General features: G+C 34.2%; 2 protein-coding genes across 2 annotated transcripts in view; one reads left to right on the top strand and one right to left on the bottom strand.

Annotated features, from left to right (window-relative positions):
- Positions 1-293: 293 nt before the first annotated feature.
- LOC120332502 (intraflagellar transport protein 140 homolog) lies at positions 294-24,531 on the bottom strand. The gene is made up of 33 exons (XM_039399757.2): positions 24,374-24,531; positions 23,733-23,838; positions 23,402-23,523; positions 22,547-22,680; positions 21,816-21,961; positions 21,509-21,633; positions 20,879-21,018; positions 20,179-20,285; positions 19,431-19,576; positions 18,645-18,810; positions 17,172-17,293; positions 16,303-16,375; positions 15,351-15,460; positions 14,886-15,013; positions 14,464-14,581; positions 13,770-13,894; positions 13,178-13,355; positions 12,605-12,736; positions 12,432-12,494; positions 11,527-11,672; positions 10,384-10,561; positions 9,696-9,779; positions 9,209-9,315; positions 8,144-8,239; positions 7,639-7,771; positions 6,679-6,822; positions 6,140-6,343; positions 5,569-5,676; positions 4,670-4,873; positions 3,786-3,998; positions 3,136-3,302; positions 2,273-2,414; positions 294-1,931 (listed from the first exon to the last, which is right to left on the bottom strand). Exons 1-33 carry the CDS (start codon positions 24,518-24,520, stop codon positions 1,677-1,679), a joined length of 4,569 nt encoding a protein of 1,522 aa, XP_039255691.2. The 5' UTR covers positions 24,521-24,531; the 3' UTR covers positions 294-1,676.
- A 1,651-nt stretch (positions 24,532-26,182) lies between these two features.
- LOC144431367 (uncharacterized) overlaps positions 26,183-26,346 on the top strand; it is a 48,821-nt gene continuing 48,657 nt past the window's right edge. The window contains exon 1 of the mRNA XM_078119406.1: positions 26,183-26,341. Coding sequence (XP_077975532.1) covers positions 26,228-26,341 — 114 coding nt within the window. The 5' untranslated portion in view covers positions 26,183-26,227. The remainder of the gene's footprint in view (positions 26,342-26,346) is intronic.

The following is a 26,346-nucleotide window of genomic DNA, read 5'->3' as shown; positions in this document are numbered from 1 at the left end:
CTGTGATGTAATTTTTGAATGACAGTCAGGTGGGGGTTAGAAATAACATATGCAAAATGGTTGTGCCACGCCAACTAGAAGTACTTGCGTCATTATGTTATCATGGTCCCTGATATTGCTACGAGCGCAGCTGATAATCTACCGAACATGAACCCCGCATATAACCAAATGAGGCATTGCATTTCACACTACCATGCCTCCGCGGAAAGGTTCAGTTAAAACAAGCGCTTTGTGAAGACCTCGTGCAATCCAGAAAGATACAGAACAAAAAAAAAATGATTTGACTCAATGTGCAACATTTTTAGTAAATATATTTTCTACATATAAAAATACAGTTGTAAAAAAAATGAATTTTGTACCACAATGTCACAAGTTGGTCTATTTTAAAATCAAAACATTAATATATGAAGAACTAAAGTATACATAAATTTAGCTAACAGAACAAAATTTGAAGCCATAAATCAAAAACCGATGTAACTAAAGGAATACCAATTTAAGATTAGTTTTTCCGTCTGAATAGCCATAATAGAACAAGAATTAACATTTTTTATCAAAATTTCACATGTTTGACACTTTTATAGAAGCGTGGAGTGCAAAACAAAATATACAACACAGTGTTCCACGAAAATAATAACACCAACTAACTTCTTATAAATAATAAAAATTAAAGTTAATACAAACAATGAGAATTCTGCACCTAACCACTAAACCTAATAGCAGAAATCAGCCAAATAAAACAGGAATGTTGACTTTGCTAAAATTGGCGCTTCATAAAGGAATGAATGGGTGTTAGGGACCTTGAGTTTAAGACTGTTAATCTGCTGATTCGAGTCAAGGTCAGGAGTAAACCCGCAAAAAGTACTGAATTCGGAATAGTAATACGCCAAACAGAGAAGTCCCTTCACTTTAAGTTTTGTTCTGCCTAGGGTGTTGCTTCCTCCGAGCCTTATAAATAATTAGGTCAAAAAAAAAATTTGCGTTTTAAAACCATTAATATAACAATTTATAAATACAAAAATTTTTTCTAATAATTAGGTACGAGTTTACTCTAATGGTGCATTCATACAAAACCGTCTTTTTTTAATTTCCATATGCCACCAATGTTGTGATTTTACTACACTACTACAAAATGATTTTCTGTTTACAGAATTGAGTGAAAACTACTTCTAACGTGTTTGCGATACTTCTAATCTACGAACTTGATAATTTATAGCAAAGGCCGGCAACCTACAGCCCACTGAGTTAAATACTCCGGCACGTGTCGCTTCACTGAAATTTAGCAACCAAACAGCGATAACCGTAATTCAAATGTCATTTGTAAAATTTTTGCCTAGTGAGACAACTTGAGTCCACGCGTTGTCGCAGTGTTTGCTCGCTATTTAAAGTCTAAAATTTCAACTTCTGATCTGTGTAAAAAATGTGATTCATCACGTGTGGCCCACTTAAATTTGTAACTCTTAATTTTGGCCCGCAAGTGACAAAAGATTGCCGACCCCTGATTTATAGAGCAATAATTCATCTAAATCTATGTTTTAATTATTCAAATGGATTCTTTTGTTAGTAAATATGAAACACTGCACCCTAACTTCAATGATATTTTTTTTACAATGCTTTATTATTACCCGTAACTATAACTTTTTTGTTATGCGCGGTCGTGATATTTCTAATTCCTGAATTCATCTAAATCTATACATATCAACACTGGAATCTCCGTTATCATAAATCTCCTCAGAAATATCATTTTTGTCGAGATCTTCATCGTCGCTATCAAAACCAGAATTGATAGTTTTTCCGACAACTGCTGTGTTGTTGCTTCGTCCTTGACTAACACCGAGAGCCTGATGAACTGTTTCAATCGTTCTCATGTTGACGTAATACGCCATGTTGACTGTTGGGATTCGTCTTTGCATCTCTTGCATCATTTGATAAGCCTGGATTTTGGAAATGATCGAAAATACAAAGAAAAATTATAGGTTATCTTGAGAAGAGGAAAATCAATAAAACATATGTCAAACCGTTATGTCATACTGTTACCAGTCTATTGTTTATTTGTTAAATATCCTTGGACTTGATGATGGAGCAAGATGTAACTTAACAACTGTCCAGTACTTTAGCAAGCGCCTTACAACTTCCTCACTTCGACGAGTTACTAATCAGTATGCAGCGTGTACTAATTAAATGCACTAGAAAAAATACTTCCAAGCACCTCAGAATAAACACTGCTATTTATATCTCAAAATCTTAAATAAATCACATAAAAAATTCAAATTACCTTTTCATAATCTTGGGTATGAGCATAATTTTCAATCAAAACTCCATAAACATCTCCAATTCTCACAGCAGAATCCAAATCATTTTCAGCCAGAAGAACTTGACACTGTTTTGTAGCTTCCAATGAATCGCTATCAAACAACCTAACAAAGATATTTTAGTTATGAAGTTTGGAAGTCAACCAAGCTATTTATCTGGTAACATTATACTCTTGCTGGCAAACCATGTCAATTCAAACTAAGTCTTGCTATTGAAAATCGATCACCAATGTGTACGTACCCTTTCCCTCAGAATCCTAATGTATCAAAACCTATTTTGTTACATGCTTAGGAACTATAATATGATTTAGAGCAGCGAGCAGAAAATGAACAGAACTGTGTTGAACAACTGGAATAGGCATAAAGTAAACATTAACGATCACAGCGTTGAGTTTTATTTGAAAGCAGCATTTTTTCTGTGTAAGTGCGCCATGATTTTTTTTTCTCACTGATAAGTTGGCGCATATGAACAAAAATTTGGTAACATCTGATTCAGAGTAAAAATATAGCAACAACCTTCTTACTCTTTCACCAGATTTGGTTAAGAATACGGGATATGAATTGCAAAAACTACAATAGAGCTCAATCATTAGAGAAAAACACAGATTTTAATCCGCTTATTAGTCCATGCTGGGTACGGGTTTAGTAAACCAGAAATTAGTTTTCTGATGCATGGGACCTTATGGTGGTGGGTCCATGACATTTACGAGAGGAACATGAACCACCCTACGACAGTGAGGATTCAAGCAAACCCACACAGAGTTATTAGAGGTGCAGTAGCAAGCATGTTCCTATGATAAGCAAATTCCACAATTATGATTCCCACCTTTTAGCCTGAATGAACTTCTTGACAAGAGCGATTCTGGTTTTTAATTCTGTAACTTTATCTTCTTGTTGTTGCTTGTTTGCCATTTTAGCTTTTGATAAACATTTGAAAGCTTCTGTCATCGCACCAAGAGCTTTATCGTAATTCTGATATTCATCAATTTCAACCTAAATTAATGAATATGAAACAACTTTTTTACCAATTTTATTCAAAATGCTTCTTATCCCTATTTTACCAATAAATGCATGACCATGCATGCATATACTATCTACAACAATTGTATATTGGTAGTATTGGATGGGATTTACATATTTATTCGGGGGGGGGGGGGAGAAAAGACGATAAGACGGCTTAACCACAGCCTCTCGTCCAGTTACCAGTCCATGTTGAGTATGGGATTAGTTAGCTAGTTATTTGTTTTCGGAAACATGGATTCGGTGAAGGAAGCTTGTAATCGACCAGCGGCTACGGGAACCACCCTGCGGTGCCGAGTCCAGCAATTCTATCGCATATAACTAAGCTTGCATGGTATTCGAACCTGTGAACCCATGCATGATAATCAGAGAAGCGTATTCCCAATGCTTAGCATGATGCGCCACCTCCAGGTAAGTTATAATGAAATAACCGATAGCTATTCGAACATGTCTCACCTGAGCGCACGCATCATAAAACCCAGCTAAAGAATCAAGAGCTCTTCCTTTCGTATAATAATTGATGATATGTTTCATAATTTCAGGATCTTTTCTCCAATCTAACGATTGAAGATAATTTGCAGCCATCACGTAAATGTTTCTTGATCTTGATACTCCAGCAAAAAATATAATCTTCTCTGTATCACCAGATTTTAGCAAAGCTCTCATCGCCTGAAACGAGAACAGCGTATGTGTAAAAGCAATCAATTTCATATTAAAAATATTTTTGAACTCTGTAAATTATCTGAATACTTTCACTTCAAGGACGGGCCTTGTTCTGAACTGAACACGTGAATAAGCATCATATAAAAAGTCATGCTTCCCAGATTTCAAGTTGAATCTCACTCAAAAAACACATAGAATTCAATGGTTAGTAGTATCAAGTCACTATGATCTCAGTTAAGCGAACATCAAGATATTCATAAGGCAATAAATTAAAATAAATAAGAAATAATGTAATCAAGCGCAGTCTTTAAAGACAGTGCAACTGTATCATTGAGTGGTACTCAAGTTGAGTCTTTGAAATCTGCAACTCAATTTGAGCCTTCAAAAATGGGTGGCTCAAATCAAGCCTCACAAAAAGCAAGACACAAAAAGAGTCTTTAAAAATTGTTCCAAAAAGTGCGACATATTTCTTTCAAAAATTGAAAACTCAAAAAATCTTTAACAAAATGTGACTCAATCTAATTTTGGGGGAAGTCAGGATATTGCAAATATTCTAGAACACCACTGCCTATAGGTTTCAGTCCCATTACACAACTTGATGTAAAGTAGGCGAACAAAACTAGTTACCTCCATGTTGGTAGTTGGTACACACACTTTTGGAGCGCCCAACATCTTACCTTTTCTCTATCTCCAGCTTGAGTATACTTCTTACAAGCCAAATGATAAGATCCTTGTTTCATACAGCAATCTCCCAGCTTGATAAGAAGTTGTTCACGAGTTCCTGAAGACGGCGTCATATCTTTGTCTGGTGTCAATCTTTCCACCAACGATTCATCTAGTTTGACACTGTTTTGCAGACATAAATCAACAGCTTCGGGATACTGGAAAAATGAAAAATGGGGTTTGTGAGATATAAAGGTAGAATAGTGTATACATGGTAGGTATTTGTCACTGGATAGAACAGGATAGGATTTGAATATTTATCCCAGGAGGGGGGAAAGTGATAAGACGGCTTAACACAGCCTCTCGTTAAGGCAATTCCCTCGCGCATAATTACAACGCATGGGATTCGGACCTGTGAACCCGCATAAGGTAATCAGAGGTGCGGTGACGTGCTTATCCTAACGCTCAGCACAATGCACCACAACGTCGAATTTTGATTATTAGTAATTTAAATGGTCTGTGCTTTCATAGGATTTCCATAGCTTTCGGCCTACAATACAAGGTATTCTAAATTTGTGCTGTTTCGAAAAGTGGCTTTTTTGAGAGTACTGTAAAACCAATTACGACTCCAGACACACGTTGTGCGAGAAACAAATTTGCATCATGAAAATCAGCATTTGTTATAATTTTAGACAGCCTCAGTATCAGGGAATCTTGAGTAATACAAGTCTCAAGTTATAGAATCTATCCACTCAAGTTTCAATCATGGAAAATACAAAATTATGAGTGTGACTGGGGAAAAATTATGTCTCCTGCTTCAACTCAAAAACTAACGAATAAGTCTCAACAAGAAGAATCGTATCCCTGCTCAGAGTGTGAAAAAAAAAAATAATAATAACCATTGTTAACAAACCTTCTTTGCAATAACAAGCAGGCTGACAGCTTTATCATATTGTTGATGTTCCATGAAGAAGTTTGCACATCTTTCCAACAACACAGGATCAGCTCGTTCGTCCAAATCCTTCAACATTAAAAGCAATAAGTTTTAAATATATCTGTATCAGTCATCCACTCTACTTACTACAGGAAAGGAGTGGAGAGCTGACTTGGAATCACAATGGCTCGGTTTCAGCGTTACAGTATATGCAAATTAATACTAATATACTAAACCAGTGGTTCTCAAACGATGAAACGCGCGAAGTGAGGTGTAGACAATTTTTCGAGAGGGCGTGGAGCTAATTTAAAATAAAAATACTTGTTAGATTTGATCTTGCTCGCCTTGTTTTGAATACTTGAATTTTTTTATTTTGGATATTTACGTTCCATCGACGTATTTTCAACATGATTTTTGATTAAAACATACTTTCGCTTTACTATCTGTTATTTGTAGCTTATTGTTACCTAGTTATTGTTGAAGTGGGACGCCAGACTTAAAGTCTGAGAACCACTTTTCTAAACAATTTAAAAATGAACACCAGACAAACCTGTGCGATAGATTCAAGAGCTCCAAATTGCTGGGTATCAAATGCCAATTTCAACGCTTTCGAGAAATGTCCTGCCTTATGGTAGAGCAGAACAGCTTTTTCAACCAAGTCTGGTCGAGTCTCGTAATACGTTGCGGCTTCTACCATGTCCGTTGGTGAACTCAATAACGCTAGATTCATCAGTTGGTCTTCAAATCCATGTTCCTGTTGAAGTAATCGTATTTTAGTCAGAGTTTTACTATTATTGCTAAATGGGAAAAAATTCAATGTTCTTTATTCTGCCATTTTTACGTACAGGTCAAAGGTGATCAAATTAATTTTTTAGCAGTTAGAGATGGTTAAATTCTCCAGGAAGATGTTATATGAATGTTGCGCCACCATGTGGCATTACATCAGATTAGGTCCTAACAATGTCTGTGCTCACTGCTAAGCTGTGTTCTTACCTGAGGTGCTTAGGCTATCAATACTGCAGTTTGAGCTTTGGAAATTGGAATAAACAGAAACAGAATTTTGTAAAAATTAAAACATTCAAATCCTACTTTACAAATCCTGATAGCATTCCCATATGTTGCAGCACAAGTATAAAAATGTATTGCTTGTTTTATATCATCACTGTTTTCAAAATGACGAGCGAGATGATAACATGCTGCACGATTCTTTGTCTCGTTAGCGATTCCTGCAGCCTAAAAATATTTAACAAAATGTACATAGTAAGTAATACATAATATTGAGTGAGTTAGTTTACCCCCCATGAACGATACTCCAGAAGTATGTGTACCAATATGGAGGTAACCTAATTCGTTCGCCTATTTTACATCAAGTTGTGTAAAGGGACTGAAGCATATGGGCAGGGGGTACATTCACTTGGCTAACACAGACAGTCCCCAATCTCGTAATAGAACTAAAATAAGGAAAATCAGAATAAAATTAGGGTGCACATACTACAAGGGTACCCCAAAGACATTCTAAATCTAAGGAATTAAATTGAAAATATAAAATTGATAGCTGCTAATGTTAGAGGAGAGGGTGACTTTCATGATTAATGATCAATAATTGGATAACTTCATATTATAATAACAAAAAAAAAGTATTAAAAGATTCTGGTGGCCGTTTATTACTTATCGATTTTAATCGGTAAGTATGTTGATAGGTATTTGTCTGTCTGTACGTCTGTTAGCTGCCCGCGATATCTCACGAAAGCGAGAATGAATCTGCTCCAGAGTTTGCATGTGCATTCATCTCATCTCGGACCAGAAGCCTATTGATTTTGGGCGAATTATGTTGGATAATTAGCGAGTTATTAACTAATTAGTGATGGGACACAAGGTGTCACTATGGAGTAAGAGCGCTGTTTTGGGGGATCTCATAACTTTCGATCGATAAGTCTTCGGTCTCTGACCAATATTCTCGTTTTATTATTCCTCATTTTATTTATTCAAAATTTCGGTAATCAGACTTTTAGTTCAAAAGTCTTACTGAAAAAATTTATTCTGTTTTACCTTTTCCACTTTGCCGCAATAACAATAAACACGAACGAGTGAAAAAATATCGCCAGCTTGATCATAATATTTGAGTGCTGTCTCCATTTCTCCTGTTGATTCCATGTATTGGGCCCACCATCGAAGAAAAGTCCTTGGAAAGAAAAGTAAAAAAATATTCTAGCTTAGGCATTTAAAGTAGATTCAAAGTATTCTGGAGTCGATGAAATGATTATACTGAAAAAGTTGCTGGAGCTGAAGACGTATTTTCAAACACTCCAGGTTTAGAAGTCAGAACGATGTCGAAGAATTTTTCAGAGATGATGTGTAAGATTTTTCATTGTGATAATCAAATTCAGAAATTACAACAAAAACTAAAAATCATTGTCAATATGCGATTAGAGAAAACTTTTGTTTTTGTTTAAAATCTGGTTTTGGAGCTGAGATCAAAATGTCTTTCAACCTGAGACCAGAAATAAAATCCTGAGTTAGGTCAAATCTTCCATCAAAGTAAAATTGAACTTACTTGTTCTTTGATTTGAGAACATATGTTTCCAGCATGTCAATGTCATCAAATAACATTCTCGGGACTTCAAATGAATGAGTTCCTGCTTTTTCAAACCTGGAAAAAAAAAAGATTAATTTACTTTCAAACTTTTACACTATTATTACTTATCGATTTTAATCGGTGAGTATGTTGATAGGTTTTGTCTGTCTGTCTGTTTGTCTGTTAGATGCACGCGATATCTCACGAAAGCGAGATTGAATCTGCTCCAGATTTTGCATGTGCATTCATCTTATCTCAGACCAGAAGCATATTGAACTATGTCGTATAATTAGCGATTTATTAATTAATTAGTGATGGGACACAAGGTGTCACTATTGAGTAAGAGCGCTGTTTTGGGGGATCCCCTAACTTTCCATCGATAAGTCTTCGGTCTCTGACCGATATTCTCGTTTATACAATTGATCATTTTTAAAAAAAATTTTAATATAATTCTCCAATTTATCTGAAATTTTATGCAAATTAAAACGGATAGATAATTTAAATGCAAAACAGTTTATACACAATATGGCAAGTCCTTAATTTTAGAAATAACTTGAAAATAATCTAAAAACTATCCTTTTGAGTCACAAAAATTGAGTATGGCGTGTTTTCACTGGTATTTTCAAACTGATCAAAGTCGAGAGTCAGACTCAGAATTCCGAATTTTTATTTTCTGTAGGAACACAGGGTTCTCTAAGGCTTCTTAACAATGAATTAAGAAGTCTCGCACACACCAAATATAAAGTCAAAATTTTATAACAAATTGTCAAAAATCCGGAGGTTTTATTACATGATTTGGGTTTTATTACGAGTCAGAATTCATTTGAATTTTCTTCTGCATAAAATGTACTTTCAATCATTCTTTATAATTGATGAAATTTTTCATATTTGCATTATTTTAATCTTACTATAAAGACTAGGAATTTGTCTTCTTGGATACATTTAAACTTAGAAAACATTATATAAAGATTTTGATATTTTCGAAGTCTAACCAGAACAGTAAATTCTGATCATCTCAGTTTTTCAGTGATTTGAAGAACTTACATTGGTATTGCACCAGCAATTTCCTCAGATTGTTCAAGATGTTTTGCATAATTATGAAATGTTGTTCTCAAATGTACTCTATCAAATTGCTCTGCTATTTCAAGTGCCTGAAATGAAACAAGAAAGAAAAACATTAGATTTAGCAATAGTACAGACCAGACGGTAGTACAAAATTGTTACAATTCCATAGAATTATGATAAATACAGGTCGATGTCAGCTTCAAAGTTCAAGTCAATATTGTCAAGGAAACCGCTAAGTGGTAGAGAATTACACATAACATTCTGATCACACAATAAATCATGTGTAAAATGGTTCCACATAACATTCTGTTCACATCACAAATCATGTGTGAAATGTGTGTGGGCAATCAGACTGGGGTCTGAGGGGTGAAAAGACTATTTTAAGTTTACTAGCAATGGTAGTCTGAGTGCTCTATGCTTTTTCCTATCAAATAAATAAGAACATATTATATTATCAACTGCTTACTTTTGCCCATTTTCCAGTTGCTTGATAAAATTCATTCAGCAAGTCGAATCTTTGACATTTTCTGTACAGACGTTCAGCTTCATCCTAAGACAAATTATGACATGGTGAGGATCAAAAGAATCCTTTAAGCAAGATTGCCCACGGCTTCACTCTTTCAATTTGTTTTTATCATTACTAAAGTAACCGAATTAATACTCCCATACAGAACATACAAAAGGGTCAGGCGCCTCAATGGCCTTATTGGTCTCACTGACCAACCCCACATCATGAATATTTTTAACTAATGTTATTATGTTGCTATAATTATTGATTTAAAATATTATTTGTGATGGATAAACCCTTCATCTCACAGTTTCAATGTTTACAGAATAATATTAAAGGAATAATACATCTGAATAATGTTGGCAGCTGACGATTGAGCATGACATAAAATTCAACAAATGGGACAAAATGTTAAAGAAAAAAAAGTGCAGGGAGCTAATTGAATGTGGATACTCCCACAAAGTGAATTCTTGTCCAGAGTGAAAAGCCTATGTGAACATTGTATAAAATTTTTTCAAACCAATTGAAAATGGTTGATAGTGGAATAACATTCATTCCATAAACTCAACAGAGAGTCATTTCTAAGCCTCCCCCAAACAAGCTTTTGAATTTAATACCAAACATCGAACAATTAATAAAATCTTACATTCATTCCAAGTTGAAGAGCAAGCATAGCAATCCTTGCATCAACCTCTGGTTCCTTATCAGCAAGTCTTAATGCCTGTGCTCCTCTGACATGACCCATCCTTCCAAGGCAAACTTTAGCAACATCAACTCTTCTTGTCTTCACACACATTTTAGCCATACTTTCCCAAACTGCTTCACTATATAAAATGGAGAGAACAATGATCAAATATATGGAAAAAGGTTAAGTAACTAACATGGCCACAGCAAGATAGGCAGAACGGCGCTCCAGAAGTATGTATATCAATATGGGGGTAACTAATTTTGTTTGCCTACTTTACATCAAGTTGTGTAAAGAGACTGAAACCTATGGGCAGGGGGTATATTCACTTGGCTAACACAGACAGTCTCCGAACTCGTAATAGAACTAAAATAAGGAAAATCAGAATAAAATTACGGCCTAACCCTAACCTACACACACTTATGGTACACACACTACGGGAGTATCGGCAAATCAGCATTCAAATGTTTGAAGAATTTCGCTAAATGTCTTATGGAGGTGCGTCCATGAATTATAAAAAACATCGAACTTTAGCGCAAAACATGAAATTATAGCCAAATGTTTGAAAAATGACACTGAATTTCATATGGAAGTGTACCTATAAATTAATTATGAAGATCAGAAAACATTTGAGTGAAACATTGCGTACCAAAAACTGATGAATTAATTTAAAAAACAGTAACAGTCTTCCAGCGACTTTTTCCATTTCTAAATACTGAAAATCTGAAATCAATTGGTGCATAAGTTGCAAAAGAAACGATTTTTCACAACAACAACCATAATCAATCCAGCAACAACAACAAATTGTCACAAAACGATTCGTAGGACTGATAAATGTTCAAAAATGTACGTTTTTGTTAATATAAAACTTTTGGATGTCCTTGTTGTCCTCAATATTAAATTTGGCTTCAAATAAAAATTATTTTAACCTAAGTATTATGAAGTTTGCATACCTATACAAAAGTTTACCAAATATAGAACCTTTTATGTTTTTTTTTGCTAAAACCAATCTTCGTACAAACAACCAATATTATATTCTAACATTTAAATTTTGAGAACTAAAATTGTGACTTATAATATTTATATTAAAACAAAAATTTTCACCTTTTTATTAATTTAATAGCTTTAAAAGCTTCATCCATATTTCCTAAAGTCAAATTGAAACTAAAATCCAACATTGCCCGCCTTGTTGTTGGATCACAATCTTCCAAACCGACAAAATCTCTCATTGGTACGTTAGAAAATGGTTTCTGAAAAATGAAATTAGTATCAAATATTATGTGCAATTCAAGAGTCATGCTGCACACTAGCAACAACATTGTTGTAAATGCTTGTCTGAGGAAGTCTGATTTTGGTCAGAAGAAACGTTACAGAAATACATTTGTGTTAGTGTGCAGCAGAACTTTTGAATTGCATAGAATATTCATGTTTATTTCAGCTACAACATCCTTGCAAGATACGCATCCCCTGGCATCATAGAGGAAGATATAGTACTCATAGTATCAAATATATTGTAAAAATTTGCTATAACCATAACTGTGGATTAAACTATGAAATTGGGACACTGGACAGAACGATCACATCCAAAGCATAACAAACATCATTTATGAATAGGAGTACTTGAAATCTTTCAAAGGTCAACATTGAAATTTGGTCATGTGCTTTGCTTGGATGCAAAATTTACCCCCAATGCAGTACAAATTCACCCCCTGATTGAGAAACCCTGACATAGACAATTTTGGCCAATCCTATACGTTACTTGTTCCAGTTCGATGAAAGAATACAGCCAGCCCAGCCCAAATTGGAAAGCAATATGCAAATATAATATATTTGGGTACCATATATTTATGAGCACGATAAAGACACCTAACTTGCTTTGCAATAGATACAATATATTCGCATGTTGTAACACATGGCAACCGAATAAGGGCCAGTTATACAATTTTATTAAAATAACATTAGTTTGTGGCAAATACTCGTTAAAACAATTACAAACCAAAAGTACTTACCGAACTAAAAGTTACACTTTCACCATTTTCCTTCGAAAGTTCTTTTTCTGCTTTGCTAATCACCTGGAAGTAATAAAAAACTATGTAAAAAGACAAAAAATTTAGCTTTATCATATATGAAACACTTGCATATTAAAATACTGCACAAGACTTAGCTAAAATTTGATACTTACAGCTTTTGTAAAATAAAAATTGGGAACTCGCAAACCAATAATAGCAGATTGCTCAATTGATTTTTTAAATGAATCTTGCACGAGAACTCCTTCATCTGTTGTGCTGTACAGAAGTACTATCAACTGTTCGATCTAAAATATTGAGAAAAAGAAATAACAAGTGATTTTAAAAAGCTTAATAACAAAATAAATTATTAATGTCGCTTGCTCTTCCAGCATTTCCTCTTATGAAATATATTTCAGCACCGACTACTTAACTTATTAGGGGAAGAGCATTGAATTTGAACCCCCGATTTTCAACCAGCGATAACAACAAAAGTTGAGCCTAACACTTTAATTACAAAGACATCTGTTGCTGTAATCTTCACTGCCGAAGGGGAGGAACAGTTACAGCTTCTTCAACCATCTAGTTCTTATCCATGCGCCAGAAACAATTTTAACTAACCCCATACCTAACAGGGACTGGTAACCATACAAGAAGCCAAGGTTCGTCATTCGATTAAGCCATTTTATCATCTTTCTGCTCCTCGTGACATAAATTAAAATTCTATACTAATAAACAGTTCAACGTACCGGTATTTCATGTGTATCACTTCCAATCGATGAGCTTGACGTAACAGCTTGTACCGGTGTTCTTCTTGCATTATCTGAGAGTTGTGCTTCACAAACTAACAAACATGGTTCTTCTGTGTCCCAGTGGATAGACAATGGATATCTTCCTGCCACATCTAATGCATTTTGTATTCTGTTTCTGTGATGAAATTTGTGAAATAAATAAGTGGAAAACGAAGTTAATTAAAATTAGAATATTGACTGGCTGAGTCTATGAATCAAACAGATATTACATTAATTAAGGATTTGAAAATGGAAATAAATTATCATAACCAAATTTGAGCTATTTTATTTAAATTAAATTTTATTTCTACACTATCACGATTTTGAAAAACGCCATATTAATTAGAAATCTTAAATTACTTCCATCTTTCAAGTTCTGAAAATCTGAAACAATTGGTTCATTAGCTGCGGATCAAAGTGATGTTTCTCAACAACAACTATAATCACATAAACACCAACACTAACTAGTCCACAGTCAAGATGTGATATTGTCTCGCATCCTGAAGCAAAAGATAATAACAATTACAGCAAACTGTGCAACAAAACCTACTCTTCTGCCTCTGTTGATCTCATCAGATCTCCATCTCCACTTTTTCCGGATGCAAAATCAAACAAATCAACTCGATCTTTTTCAACATTGTAAATGTATAATTTAGGACTGGTGACTTGATTATCCTGGCAAAGTAATATAAACAAGTTACAAAAGTGAGAGAATGAGATATGGTTTAAATGTGAGAGAATAAAAAGATTTAAAAGTGAGAGAATAGAAATGTAATTCAAATGTGAGAGAATAGAAAGAAATTAATAATGGAAAAAGGAAAAGTATTTATAAGTGAAGGAAAGAAGAGTACTTCAAAAGCAGATAAAATAGGTATTAAAAGTATAAAATTGAAAACTAACTTCAAGGTGAGACATGAAAAGCAGTTATAAGTAAGAGATGAAAGGTGATTCTTGTGTGAAACAATGAAAAGGAATCAAAAGTGACAGGATGACACAGAAATTTATAAGTGTGAGAGAATAAAACAGATTTTAGGAGTGGGAGTCGAGAGAATAAAAAGATATCATAAAAGAGGGAACTAAAATTAATCCAGAAGTGAGAGAATGAAAAGACAATTCAAATATAAAAGAAGAATAAGAGAGAAAAAGAAGAATAAAAGCATAAAAGTAATTAAAAGTGACAGATTGAAAATTTAAATGAAAGTTGAAAAGAGACAAGACAACAGTATACATCCTAAATTGTTTACCTGCTTGATAACCATTGCAACCCTGGTTCCTGCACTATTGCATTTGATGCTTTTGAACAAACCAAAGTATGGAATGAGTTCTGCCATGTTTTTAGAGTTACAGTGTGGTTTTGCATCCCTGAATACAAAAATATAATATGCTTCAATGTCACAAGAACTAAAAATGGCATATTCCAAAATCGAATTTCTACTGATTAACAATTAAAAGAAAGGCAAAACTTGAGAAAATGACGAAAAAGGATAATTTCTAATTTTCAAACTTTTTCTTGGAATACTTTGGTGAATACAGATTCAAATTTTGATTAGATACCAGCTTGAAGAGCAATCGCTTCTTTGTAATATTTCTAAATACTAATGTTTTCAAAATATCAACATTTGTCTTTTTCACTTACTCTCGAAATATAAAAATAAAAAATTCTGACCTTCGACTCAAATCATAAATTCTCAGAACTCCTTGATTTGTTGCAGCAACCAAGAAATTTCCGCAGACATCAAGATGAACGACTTCACCTTCTTTGTCTTGAAATTGAAGAACTTGTTTGACTGTGCCCTGGTTTATAAAAAAGATGATATTCATTCATATTATTCAAATACATAGATATTTATGGATGTATATCACAGGGCTGTCAGAACATTATTTTCGAACACCCCAAAGTCCAGAAGTTGAAATTCTCAATTTTGAGTCTGAATTTCAGACTTTCAATGATGATAAAAAAAGGAATTAAGTTTGCTTAGTCTTCTGAAAGTGATTATTAAAGAAGGCTTGAATACTCAAAATGTTTGCTGAAGACCTATCTAAAAAAGACAAAGTTTGAAGTCCACAATTTATTTTACAACAAAATGACCTTTCTAAAGCATTCTAACTATTCCATCAATACAATACCAACCTTAAAATTTCTGACTTGCACTTTATTATTTTCCTTGTTATTACCAGATTCAACAGTGAAGAAACTTTGATCGTGAAGAGCATTGACAGTAGATTCAATAAAAAAATTCCCTGGAATAAAAAGAATTGTAATTTGTAAGATTGACGCAAATGATGTTGCATTCTTATTGTATTTCTGGCAACAAGTGTTTTGCAAGATGTTTTGAGCATTATCAAAGATGTCAGCAGTTACAGATGACTGATCATGACTAATCATCTGTGACGATGATATGACCATATTCTCTCACGAGTTCTGTTGGTCGGTTATGGGAGTAAGTTTGGCTATGGGCATTCACTAATATTACATTTATATAAGTAAACGGGCGATTCTACAAATAACATCAAATGACAAGTAAAAACAACTTTTTAGTAAAGCAATCACATTAAAAATGTAATTTCGCACATTGGGTATTATTAGTTGTATTGCAGATTACCGACTTCAGTTCAAACTTATGACTCGTGAAACTGCAATAGTATAAACTAGGGGTGGGCAGGGTTTTTGGACGAAGGGCCAAAAAATTCCCTATTCTAAACTGGCGGGCCATGTAAGCCTGACATAAATAGTTACATTTTATAAACAATATTTATAGTGTTACAAAGACAAAATTGGAAAACAATAAGCCCCATGCCAGTACTAACTTTAATTGCAATCTCAACAGATTCCTTGAGCTATTTTTTAGCTAAAACATTTGGTTTTAGTTTGGTTGTGGCAACATCAGGCAGGCCTGATTAAATCATCCAACAGGCTGAATTTGGCCCCTGGGCCGTAGTTTGCCTATCTCAGTTATTAAACTGTGTGTTGGAGCGCAGCTTGCTTATAGACTTGTTTGAGACAAATATAACCAAAGAAATCGAATCAAACTCTCTATTATGAGACTCTTAATTACCGATTTCCTAAATATCGAAATAGTTACCTGCTAGTATCAATGTATTGTTGACAACATCATACACAACAACTTGACTCCCATTCCAAACAGCCAAAGCATCCTAAATTTATAAAAGATTTCAATTGTAAAAATTGTGGTTATAACCGAAATCACAAAAATACATATAACTGTGGTCGCAGCCAGGATTTTCAAAAATGGGAATTTCGAGATCATGATCTGATATAGCGGCTTCTGAAACGGTCGTCGTGACTACACGTTCATTAAAAGAACTTTTTCAGCATACTTTTTCTGTGGCGTAATATTCAATCTATGAAACATATGAAAGAATTCCCTGTGACGATTTACCTGAAGTTCACCAATTATGAATAATGAGGCCAGGGCTGAAAATAGTTTAATCATATGACATATTCTTTCTGCATCTTCCCCTATTTTGATCGCTGCATGACTTTAAAATGTCTGGACCTTCCCGATTAATTACTGATATTCAATTTATTACCCCTTGGGTGGGGTATTGGGTGTGGGGGAATCAGTTTACAGCAACGCAAACTTGGTAAATTTGCGCTCCAGAAGTGTGTGTACCAATATGAAGATAACTAATTTTGTTCGCCTACTTTACATCAAGTTGTGTAAAGGGACTGAAATCTATGGACAGGGGGTATATTCACTTGGCTAACACAGACAGTTCCGGAAATAATAGATTAAAAATAAGGAAAATCGGAATAAAATTATGGCCTAACCCTAACCTGGTACACGCACTACAGGAATACCGTTAATTCCAACTTATTGTCCATATGCCTTGTTTGGCTCACTCAATAATCATGTAATATATCAACATTCTAATATTTTAACATAAACTGTCCCACGGGCCACGACCCATCCCACGTTTTCAAACTTACTTTGCTGACAGCAATACCAGTAAAAAATATTTCTGTGTTAAGTTCGGTTTGAACAGGTTTTTGAGAATGGGTCGGGCTCTTCCATTGATCCATTGAACGAGTTGGAGACAATGTTGGAACACCTGACAAATATATAACAGAAGGTAAATATACTAGAAAACGAGCTAGACATCTTCAGTCTTCTTTTTCATGCTGAATAATTAAAATGCTCACAACAGAGCAATGTATGTATGTTTATTTGCCTCAAAAATGTAACAGTATCTGAATAATATTTAAACAATATAACAGAGATGGGATACATGTTCAAGACCTTACTGGCCTAAGACACGGTGCGACATGCACCCCAACAAGTATAACTGCAGTTCAGGACTGCTGTGTTATAGTATGACAACAGACATGAAATATACAAATAAAACTCTTGTACAATACAGAGGACAAAGAGGTACGAACTACGACGAGATGTACAATGGTCAGTATATGGCACGTTCATGTTCCAGGTTCCAATGTGAAAGGATGGGAATAGGGTATAATTTGCAATGCTCAAATATATGGCTATGGAGGTCAAATGACTAACCACAGTAAAGTAGTATCATGCGTGATCTACACAAAATTTAAAAGCTTCCCCAAAATTTTCATCAATTGCTTGAAATGCTTCAGGTGAGTGTTGGGTTTGCTGAAGTGACTCGTCTGACAATACGTCAACCGCAGCCAATATACACAAAAATACAATTTTTTTACAGAAATATTGAGCACCATACAACTTAAAGATATACCGTATTTGCTTGTTTGATAACCCGGGCCCATATTTTTTTCAACCAACTCTAACCGGGCTCTTATTCAAACCGGCCCTTATTCAAGCGCGGGCGCTTGTTATTTTCGATTGTTACAATAATTATTATATTGGTATTTCCAGTTCTCAAGTATGATTCTAACGAGAATAACAAAAATTTTGACTTTTTCTGCGCACCGCATGTACAAATCCGCAAAAGAAGAAAAGTTTTGCGACGCCCTATCAATATTGAAACAACGCACTTGGGCGTTGCGATGCCCAGTTTGAGAACCATGGTGTTACGTAATCAATGATATCTGTTATGTACTTGGACGCCTAAGGCGTGAGTGTTATCTACCGGTGCTTGAAATTCAACAGCGTTGTGACAAAAGTGCTTCTTATTTCCTATCGTTCTCTACCACTGAAAAATCAGCTTTTACATCGGGCGGGTATTCAAGCACCGGCCCTTATTTATTTTTATGTTCTGTTCATACGGGCGGCTTTTCAAAAGGGCCCTTAATCAAGATCGGGCGGTAAAACGAGCATATTACGGTATGTCTTTTACCAATTCAACCATTCATAAATTTTGATACTTTTAAATCGTTTTGCCCATTAGTTGCGAGAAAAGTGATTTTTTACAAAAGAAACGATTCCAACAATAATAACAAACTTTGTGTCTCACAGAAAAAAAATCGAGTTATTACCCATAGACTGTGTAGATTGCTCTGGGCTTATTTCAACAAAAGCTTGTTTTGGTGCAGTTTGAACAGCAAGAATCCGATTCGATATCGCCCAATTTAATCTTTGCTCTGTCAAGAAAGTAACTCCGCTGTCATGGTTCACAGCTAACACTGCTTTCCTGTTGCACCACTGCAAATGAGAAATTATCAATTTACAGTTTTTACCAGGGTTGTGGACTCGTCTGAGTTTTGTTTGTTTTCATTAAAGTAGGGGTTTTGAATTCCTGGGAGTTGGAATTTAAAACCTTTAATGGTGATAATCAAAGATAAATTTTCTTATAAAAAAACTCAAAAAAAGCGGATTTGATTAATGCTAAGTGTTTGTAATTGTAGCTTACATACACCAAAGTTTCAGTGAAGAAAATGTGACTTTTTTCCAGAGTTTTAAGCCAGAAATCAAAATTTCTATCAAATTGATGTCAGAGTCAAAATTTTTTCGCCTGAATTACGTCCACAGAACTGATTTCTGATACATCGTACATAATAAAGAAATTTGTATTTATAATGTTTCAAAAACTGAAAAACTATTGATTCAACTTAAAAATGATTTCATTGCTCGAAAAAGGTCGTGATACAATATAACAGACATGACTACTCTTAAAAATCAAACATGACTGAATTTCGTTTTTACAGAAGATTATGAAACAAGTAAAATTTATTTATCAATATCTTTGCAGCATTAGAAAATTATAATGTCAGATAAAAATAAAATACCTAATCCTATAAAATAACAAAATTCAACAATAATACCTCAATATGTAATGCTTCTGTTTCAATTGTTGTAGCTTGCTGTAGAAGCCATTGACTTTCTGCATCCTGTATTGTTTTGGAATCAAACATTGGAGAAAAATTCCACATTGCTATTTTACATTTGTTGGTACTAGCTGCCAGAATACCTGAAACGTATGAATAAAATATCGCTTTGGTCAAATTTTTCCTATCAAATTGGATATATTTGATATTAGTTTTACCACTCAAACTCTCAGTTCCGAATCCTTGAATAAAAATAATAAGAACTTATGATGTATGCAAGCCTTATTAAATAAACTGTTACGAATGCAATTTAAATTTCTTTCAGTTTTAGTTGAAAGTCTGAAATTTTGCCTTCGGAATTCTGGACTCTGGCAAGGGTTGAGAATAAGACAAAACACCAAACTCTGACTTTACAGCAGTCGTTCCCAAACATTTTAGGCAGTGACTCATAATTAGAATTTGTCAAGTCTCGCACCTGCCTCAACAATAACTAGCTGAAAACAGGCTACAAATAACAGATAGTAAGGCGAAAGTATGTTTCATTCAAAAATACGTTGAAAATATGTGGATGGAACGCAAATATCCAAAAAACGACGGGCAAGATCAAATCTAACAAATATTTTTATTATTAATTATCTTCACGCTCCCCCCCCCCAAAAAAATAACTGTCTGTTTGAGAACCACTGCTCTACAGCTTTGCTTAAAATTCTGTGCTGTCAAAAAATGATTTAAATTCAAAACTTACGTTTTTGATCAGAATATGCCACAGAAGTAATACGTTCGTCAGAGTCAAAACCAAGGGCAGTATCCAACGATAAAGTATAATTATCATCGGAGTTTAAATTCCACATTCTGAAAAATATTATAATAGTATTTCACTATTTCAGACGAATAAGGTGCAGAAGAAAGTTGAAGAAATTAACATGATTGAATCTGGTTGGATCACATGACTGAGATTAGTTTCTGATATAATTAATAAGAATAATTAGGATAACATATTAAAATTTTGGGTATAATATTAGACTTTCTATCGAATTTTTTTTTTTTTCACAAGTCATGAATTCAGTTTCACAGTATCCAGAGATGTCTCCGAAAGGGTATTATTTTTATTTTTTCCAAATTTCCTCAAGTTTTATGGGACACAACATTCCTTCAAAATGTAAGCTATTTTATTGTAATTGAAGAGGAACACTTTCTATTCCATCGTGCACACTTCTTATTGACTCAAGCTTAACCACCTCCACCACTCTTTTCAGAAAAGCAAACTTGATGATTGTACGGTTTACCATACTAATGTGAATTGTTGCGACTGTGGGACTTGATTTGAGATTGAATTATTGATTTTAAGTTTTGGAATGATGAGATAACAGGTTTCAGTGTAAGTCACATAGGCTTTAATCTTTGAACTTTCGTGTCCATATATTTAAGCATTGCCCTTTTATTACCTCAATGAATGGTCCGAAGTAGCAGAAGCGAGTAGTCCTTCACTTGCCCAAGTCATGTCTGATTTATTTCCTTGACCACTAAGTTTTGCTCGATATAATTCTTCCGTTTTGCCATCACCATGAACTCGACTCAAAACAACCTAAAAATTTATATTTTCATAAATAATAAAGTAGAAAGCCAGTTTTCACACTTTAAATGGTCAAATCAGGCTTCACGTCATAAAAGGACAATTTCTCCATTGAAGGCTTTCAATACTCTCCTGAGCGACTGAACGATTTAAAATTGAAATAAAGCAGACAACTTCCGCACAAATAGCCAATGTGTATGGTTCGGCTTTAGTACTTACTTAATTGATCTTTCCAAATTAGATATATTATATGAGGAATAATCATTCCATCATCTTAAACATAGATCAAACAGTTTATATCAACGTCCTAACAATTCTAAATCTTTCACCGTTTAATTGGTGGTATTTTGCAAGAAACATGGATAAATCAGCACCTAATTAGAACTTATTTGTCGAAAAAAGCATTTCTATCATTTCAAATTCTCAAATAAAATAAGATTTTTCTTTTCTTTACTGCTAAATTTTTTACTTTTTGATTATTAGACTCGTAAGATATTCCTACCTGTAGGTCTGATGAAATAGAGACGAGTGCTTCTTTTGCACTGAAATACATGAGTTTATGAACAGAATTTTCCATTTTCATGCATTGGTGTTCATGTCCTTTCCCGTCGATATAAAAAATTTCACCTGGACAAAATTTTAGTTTTGTGACAGGCGATTTGTTTTATTTTAATCGTTGTTTATTCCAATTTTTTACTTCATTATCTATAGAGGCCTACAATCTATATAACGAGTATATATATAAGTTACTCGACTCAATAATAGATATCCTGTATTGAAAATTTGCTAAAAATGTATTCAATATTCACCATTTTTTGCTCCAAAGTAAAAAGAAAGTCCGTCGGCAACACTTGGCATTTGTAGTTTTGAACCTTTCTTCGTATCCAAAGTTGCAAAAAGGTCGAGTGCTTTCTCATCACCACTTACAGCCGCACGAGCAAGACTTGCAATTTTGCTATTAAAATAGATAATACAATAGTTTGTATGATTGATATCTCATTCAATGAAGTATATGAATATAGGGGAGCATTTAGCTACCATACCTCATGACTTTTGTCAGTATTCCAGTAGTATTTTATAAGAATACAAAAATAACAGATGAAATAATTCACAATTTTACTCAAAACAAAGTACTATATCAGTAGCCACTTGGACCTATAAGTTACAAGAGGTGTAAAATGGGCAGAACTTCCCAGTTCGGCATGTCTTTCATATTGGGTGATGTGGAAGACTTGGGTTGAATACTCGTTTAACTAAGTACCGGTAGGTTCAAATCGAGTATCCTTTTTATACCACACCAATATCTCCGATCGAACACCGGACAATTTCTACCACTTTCCAACTAAAAAATTTAGTATACTATTGTCCCACAAGATAACATTATATCATTTTACTTCACTTGGTGCTACTATAGCGTGAAAATTACTACTCATGGTTTAAAAAAGCATTGAATTAATCCAAATATCTTTAAAATTAGAAATGAAACTACTGCAGTATTTAGGCAAACTGTAAAATAACAAAATTCAATCCCACTGTCCACCTCATGATGTTTTCATTGCTAGATGATGTTGGTGTTATACATTGAGTGACTTCAGCTCCAATTTCAAACCTACAAACAGGATTGTGTTGAATTCTTCCACGATCATCAGCTCGCCACACAGCTGCTACACCAACCTAAAATTGAATATACACATACCTACGGTACTAACTTTTTTTTGCAAGTACAATATTATAAAAGATCGATGACAATGAAGAAAGTATGCAAGCAACATTGTCCCATCATTTGCTAGCACCGTTTTGACTGGAATTTCGCCTGTAGGAGAGTTTTTCAATTTTCAATCATTACTATCAACAGACTTTGAACTTAAATCGATAATACGATAAAATTCAATATGTGATAGGGATATACATATTGGCACATTACATACATATAATCTTGTCACTAAAATGCAACTCAATTTAACAGTTTTGCCTAAGAATATGACTAATGTAATTCCAAAGATTCTGAATTATACAATACAAAATAGATGCTGTGAAAAGTCTACATTAAATGATCAAATTGAAAGATGGACTGAAGAGGGAAATCAATTGACCAATTTCTTATTACTGCTTTCAACCAACAAGCCAATAAAGGAAGTAATAAAGCAATTTCCCAAATTTCCACAATGTTGAACATTATACCTCTCATGTTTTCAAGTAACTTAATAAGAAAATATATGAATTTTTGAACACATATATTTTAAGTTTAGTAATATTTTCTTATATGTGTCGTACTATAAGAAAACAAATTATTATTGGTATATTATAAGAAATAAAAACAACTTGTTGTTTTTGAAGAAAAAATCAACTATTACATTCAGTAATATACACAACTCTTTATATATTGTCAAGCTACCTTGTCACCAGATGCCAGTCTTGAACCATTAGTTGACCAGCATATTGAAGTGATAGCTTGAGTATGCAGTGTAGGTACTTCATGCGTCTCATCATTGTGTCCATTATAAATCACAAGTTCACCTGATGATTGCAAAAATCAATGTTTTTATCATCAAAAATTTGGTCAAAAATACTTTCTCAGCATCTACATTTTTGAATATTTAACAGTTTTATCTCCATCGATATGATGATTTAAAAATGACTTCGACTGCCAGCACTTTTTCTTCACTGTTTTATACAAATATATTAAGTTATTTTAAGAAAGGATATAAAAATATGAATAATATTACCATTTTCCCAACCAACTGCAAGTATATTTTTAATTGGATGCCAGGAACATATAGTTGGTTGACACGATCTTTGAATTGCGTGCTCTTTTGATGTTTTCTTTTCTCCCTATAATTTGAACAAAATATTGAAATAAAAACTTTTTATATTTGGGTAGGGTGGATTTTGAAACAATATATCTCAATATATTGTGGAATATATGGTTAAAAGGAGATGGATTCAGTTAATATATAATGAAGTCCAGACTCAGTCAAAGTTACCGTCAGAGATATGGATTCAGAGCCTGGAGACTGGCTTTAGTATGTTTCACCAAAATTGGAGCCAGTTTCCTTTTCTTATCAGTCTATTAACAGCTTGCATAACCAGAGTTTTTGATATCAGAATTGGATTTTCTATTTTTTCTAAAAAAGAGTTGAGAGTTAGAATATTTTATGTCTGAGCCAAATTTTTTTTAACCTGAGGGACGAAGTTGATCGCATCCCTCGTTATCAAAATATACAAGAATATCAAGATTGGAAATGCACATATCAATTCCATTTTGGATTATGAACCTGGGTAAAAAAAATGTGAAAATTTGAAAAGATTAAAATTATGCTATACATTGATATATATTGTCTCAAAGATAGGCATCAAAAACTCTCACCTCTGCATTGAATATATCCACGAAGCCAGCACCGGCCCCAGGAGATGCAGAACATACTGCAAAATGACCTGATACTTTCTGCCAAGCCGAATGAACAGTTACATTTCCAGAAGGTGTGTTTAATGCCCGGTCAAAATAAAGAGCCATAATATTATAAATCTAAAGTTTTATGAAAATCAAAGAATTTGAATGTTTTTAAACAAATTTCATCAATATAAAATGCTCAAATTCTGCAAATCAGGGGTATCTTTTAAATACTGGAATATCACAATACCATATACAGTCCGACAGTCAGCCAACCAAATACAGAAATACTTTAAAATAATATCCTAATTCCTAACAGTGTGGTTATTTTGAAATACCTAGTTCAGTATTAAATTAAATAGGAACTATTCGTTATTTCTATTATTTTATTTTTATTAAGACATAGACCAGTGGGGTGTCATGTAGTTTCCTACCTAACATACTTCTAGCGGGCGTAGTACAACAATTTTTTCATGTGTCAATCCTAACCCCCACCTGATTACGCCATCCAAATATTACGTCCATAGGACGTCACAGTGACGTAATAGAGACCTTCAAACTATACGAACTGTCATCCAAGACGCGCACGTCTGCGCACCCGAAATCGAGCGGCTATTTCTCTCGTTTTTACATCGCGACGATTCCAATATAAGAGAGATCGCTGACGTTAGTAAGTTCTTTATCGTCGGCGCCGATGCCATTTCGGGCGATAGTACGTATATTTAACAAGCTCTATGACGTGATTGTGATGTTGTAGTGATGTAATTTTTGGATGGCATAGTCTGGTGGGGGTTAGGATTGACATGTCGAAAAATTGTGATGCTACGCCCACTGAAAGTATGTTAGGTAAGAAACTACACGAGACCCGACCAGTGGTTCTGAACCTTTTTCAAGCAACTCAAATAAAAAAAAAAAAGATTGTAAAACATGTACCGTAAAATCTCAAGACCTAAGGATATGCTCAAATACTAACAGACTAACCGGTGTGTGTGGTACTTTCAGACTTTTATGGCGCAAAATGAAATGAACAAACACAATCCTTTTTACAAAACATTTACTTTTCCAGAAATTACGCCTGAGTCAGTACGGAAAGTCTGAAAGTGAGAAAATTGTGCGGGTATCTATGCCATCACTGAATTTTTAAAATCAATCCAGTATAGTCATTCTTACATCGTACTAAAAATCCGGGCTATCTCCAATAACCATACCCTCGCATCAAAACGTCACGGACGCACCAAAAGGATCATCTTCACCAGCTCAACGACTGGCAGACCCCACCGCCCCAACAACAACAAAACAACTAACAACTGCTGTCGCAAAATTTCTGAATTATCAGTCAGCTATTCCCACGCATGACTAATCACGGAAAAAATAATCATAGTGAATTCGATCCCGGCAAATCATCGAATATACTAACTAGAAGTCAAGAAAAGAAAACAAACTCTTCATTATAAGTGTGATCAAAGCGCATATTTGGATAGAATAGGCGTCTTCAACGATGATCCATAATAGATAATGCAATTAATGGGGGTTAGGTCGGCCACGCACCGAAAGTAATACCGCTTACAAATCGGTTTAAAATATAGAATAAAAATCCTAATTGTTTAATGACGTCATGAGTGACGAACGACGTGACGTTATTTAAAAATTTACATACATTTCACGAATATAAACGAGATTTATCTTTGCTGCTCGGGGTCAATTACATTTTGAGCTTTTATGACGCAACAAAGAAGATGTTTTACTGAATTAAATACCATTTTGCGCGAAATATCATTTGAGTTTAGCGTATTAAGACTTGTTCTATATGCGCTGATTTGACTATCAAAGATGCCTATTAGGCGAAATAAAGTCGGTTTCACGACGGACCATGACGGCGAGGGACACAGGGTATCATGTGGCCGCAAGCGACGAGGCAGAAAATTTCGGAAATTGCCTCACCAAGTGAG

Source organism: Styela clava, chromosome 13 (genome assembly GCF_964204865.1).
Source record: "Styela clava chromosome 13, kaStyClav1.hap1.2, whole genome shotgun sequence".
Taxonomy (NCBI): domain Eukaryota; kingdom Metazoa; phylum Chordata; class Ascidiacea; order Stolidobranchia; family Styelidae; genus Styela; species Styela clava.
This window is presented reverse-complemented; position numbering and strand designations above follow the sequence as displayed.

What these genes read in the sequence shown, in the direction of transcription:
- LOC120332502 (XM_039399757.2), bottom strand. Translation starts at nt 24,520, where the DNA reads ATGGCTCTTTATTTTGACCGGGCATTAAACACACCTTCTGGAAATGTA. An exon ending in ATTGCTGGTGCAATACCAAT is followed by an intron (nt 8,240 to 9,208) that starts GTAAGTTCTTCA and finishes TTTTTTTTCCAG; the next exon opens with GTTTGAAAAAGCAGGAACTC. An exon ending in TTTATGATGCGTGCGCTCAG is followed by an intron (nt 3,303 to 3,785) that starts GTGAGACATGTT and finishes TCATTAATTTAG; the next exon opens with GTTGAAATTGATGAATATCA.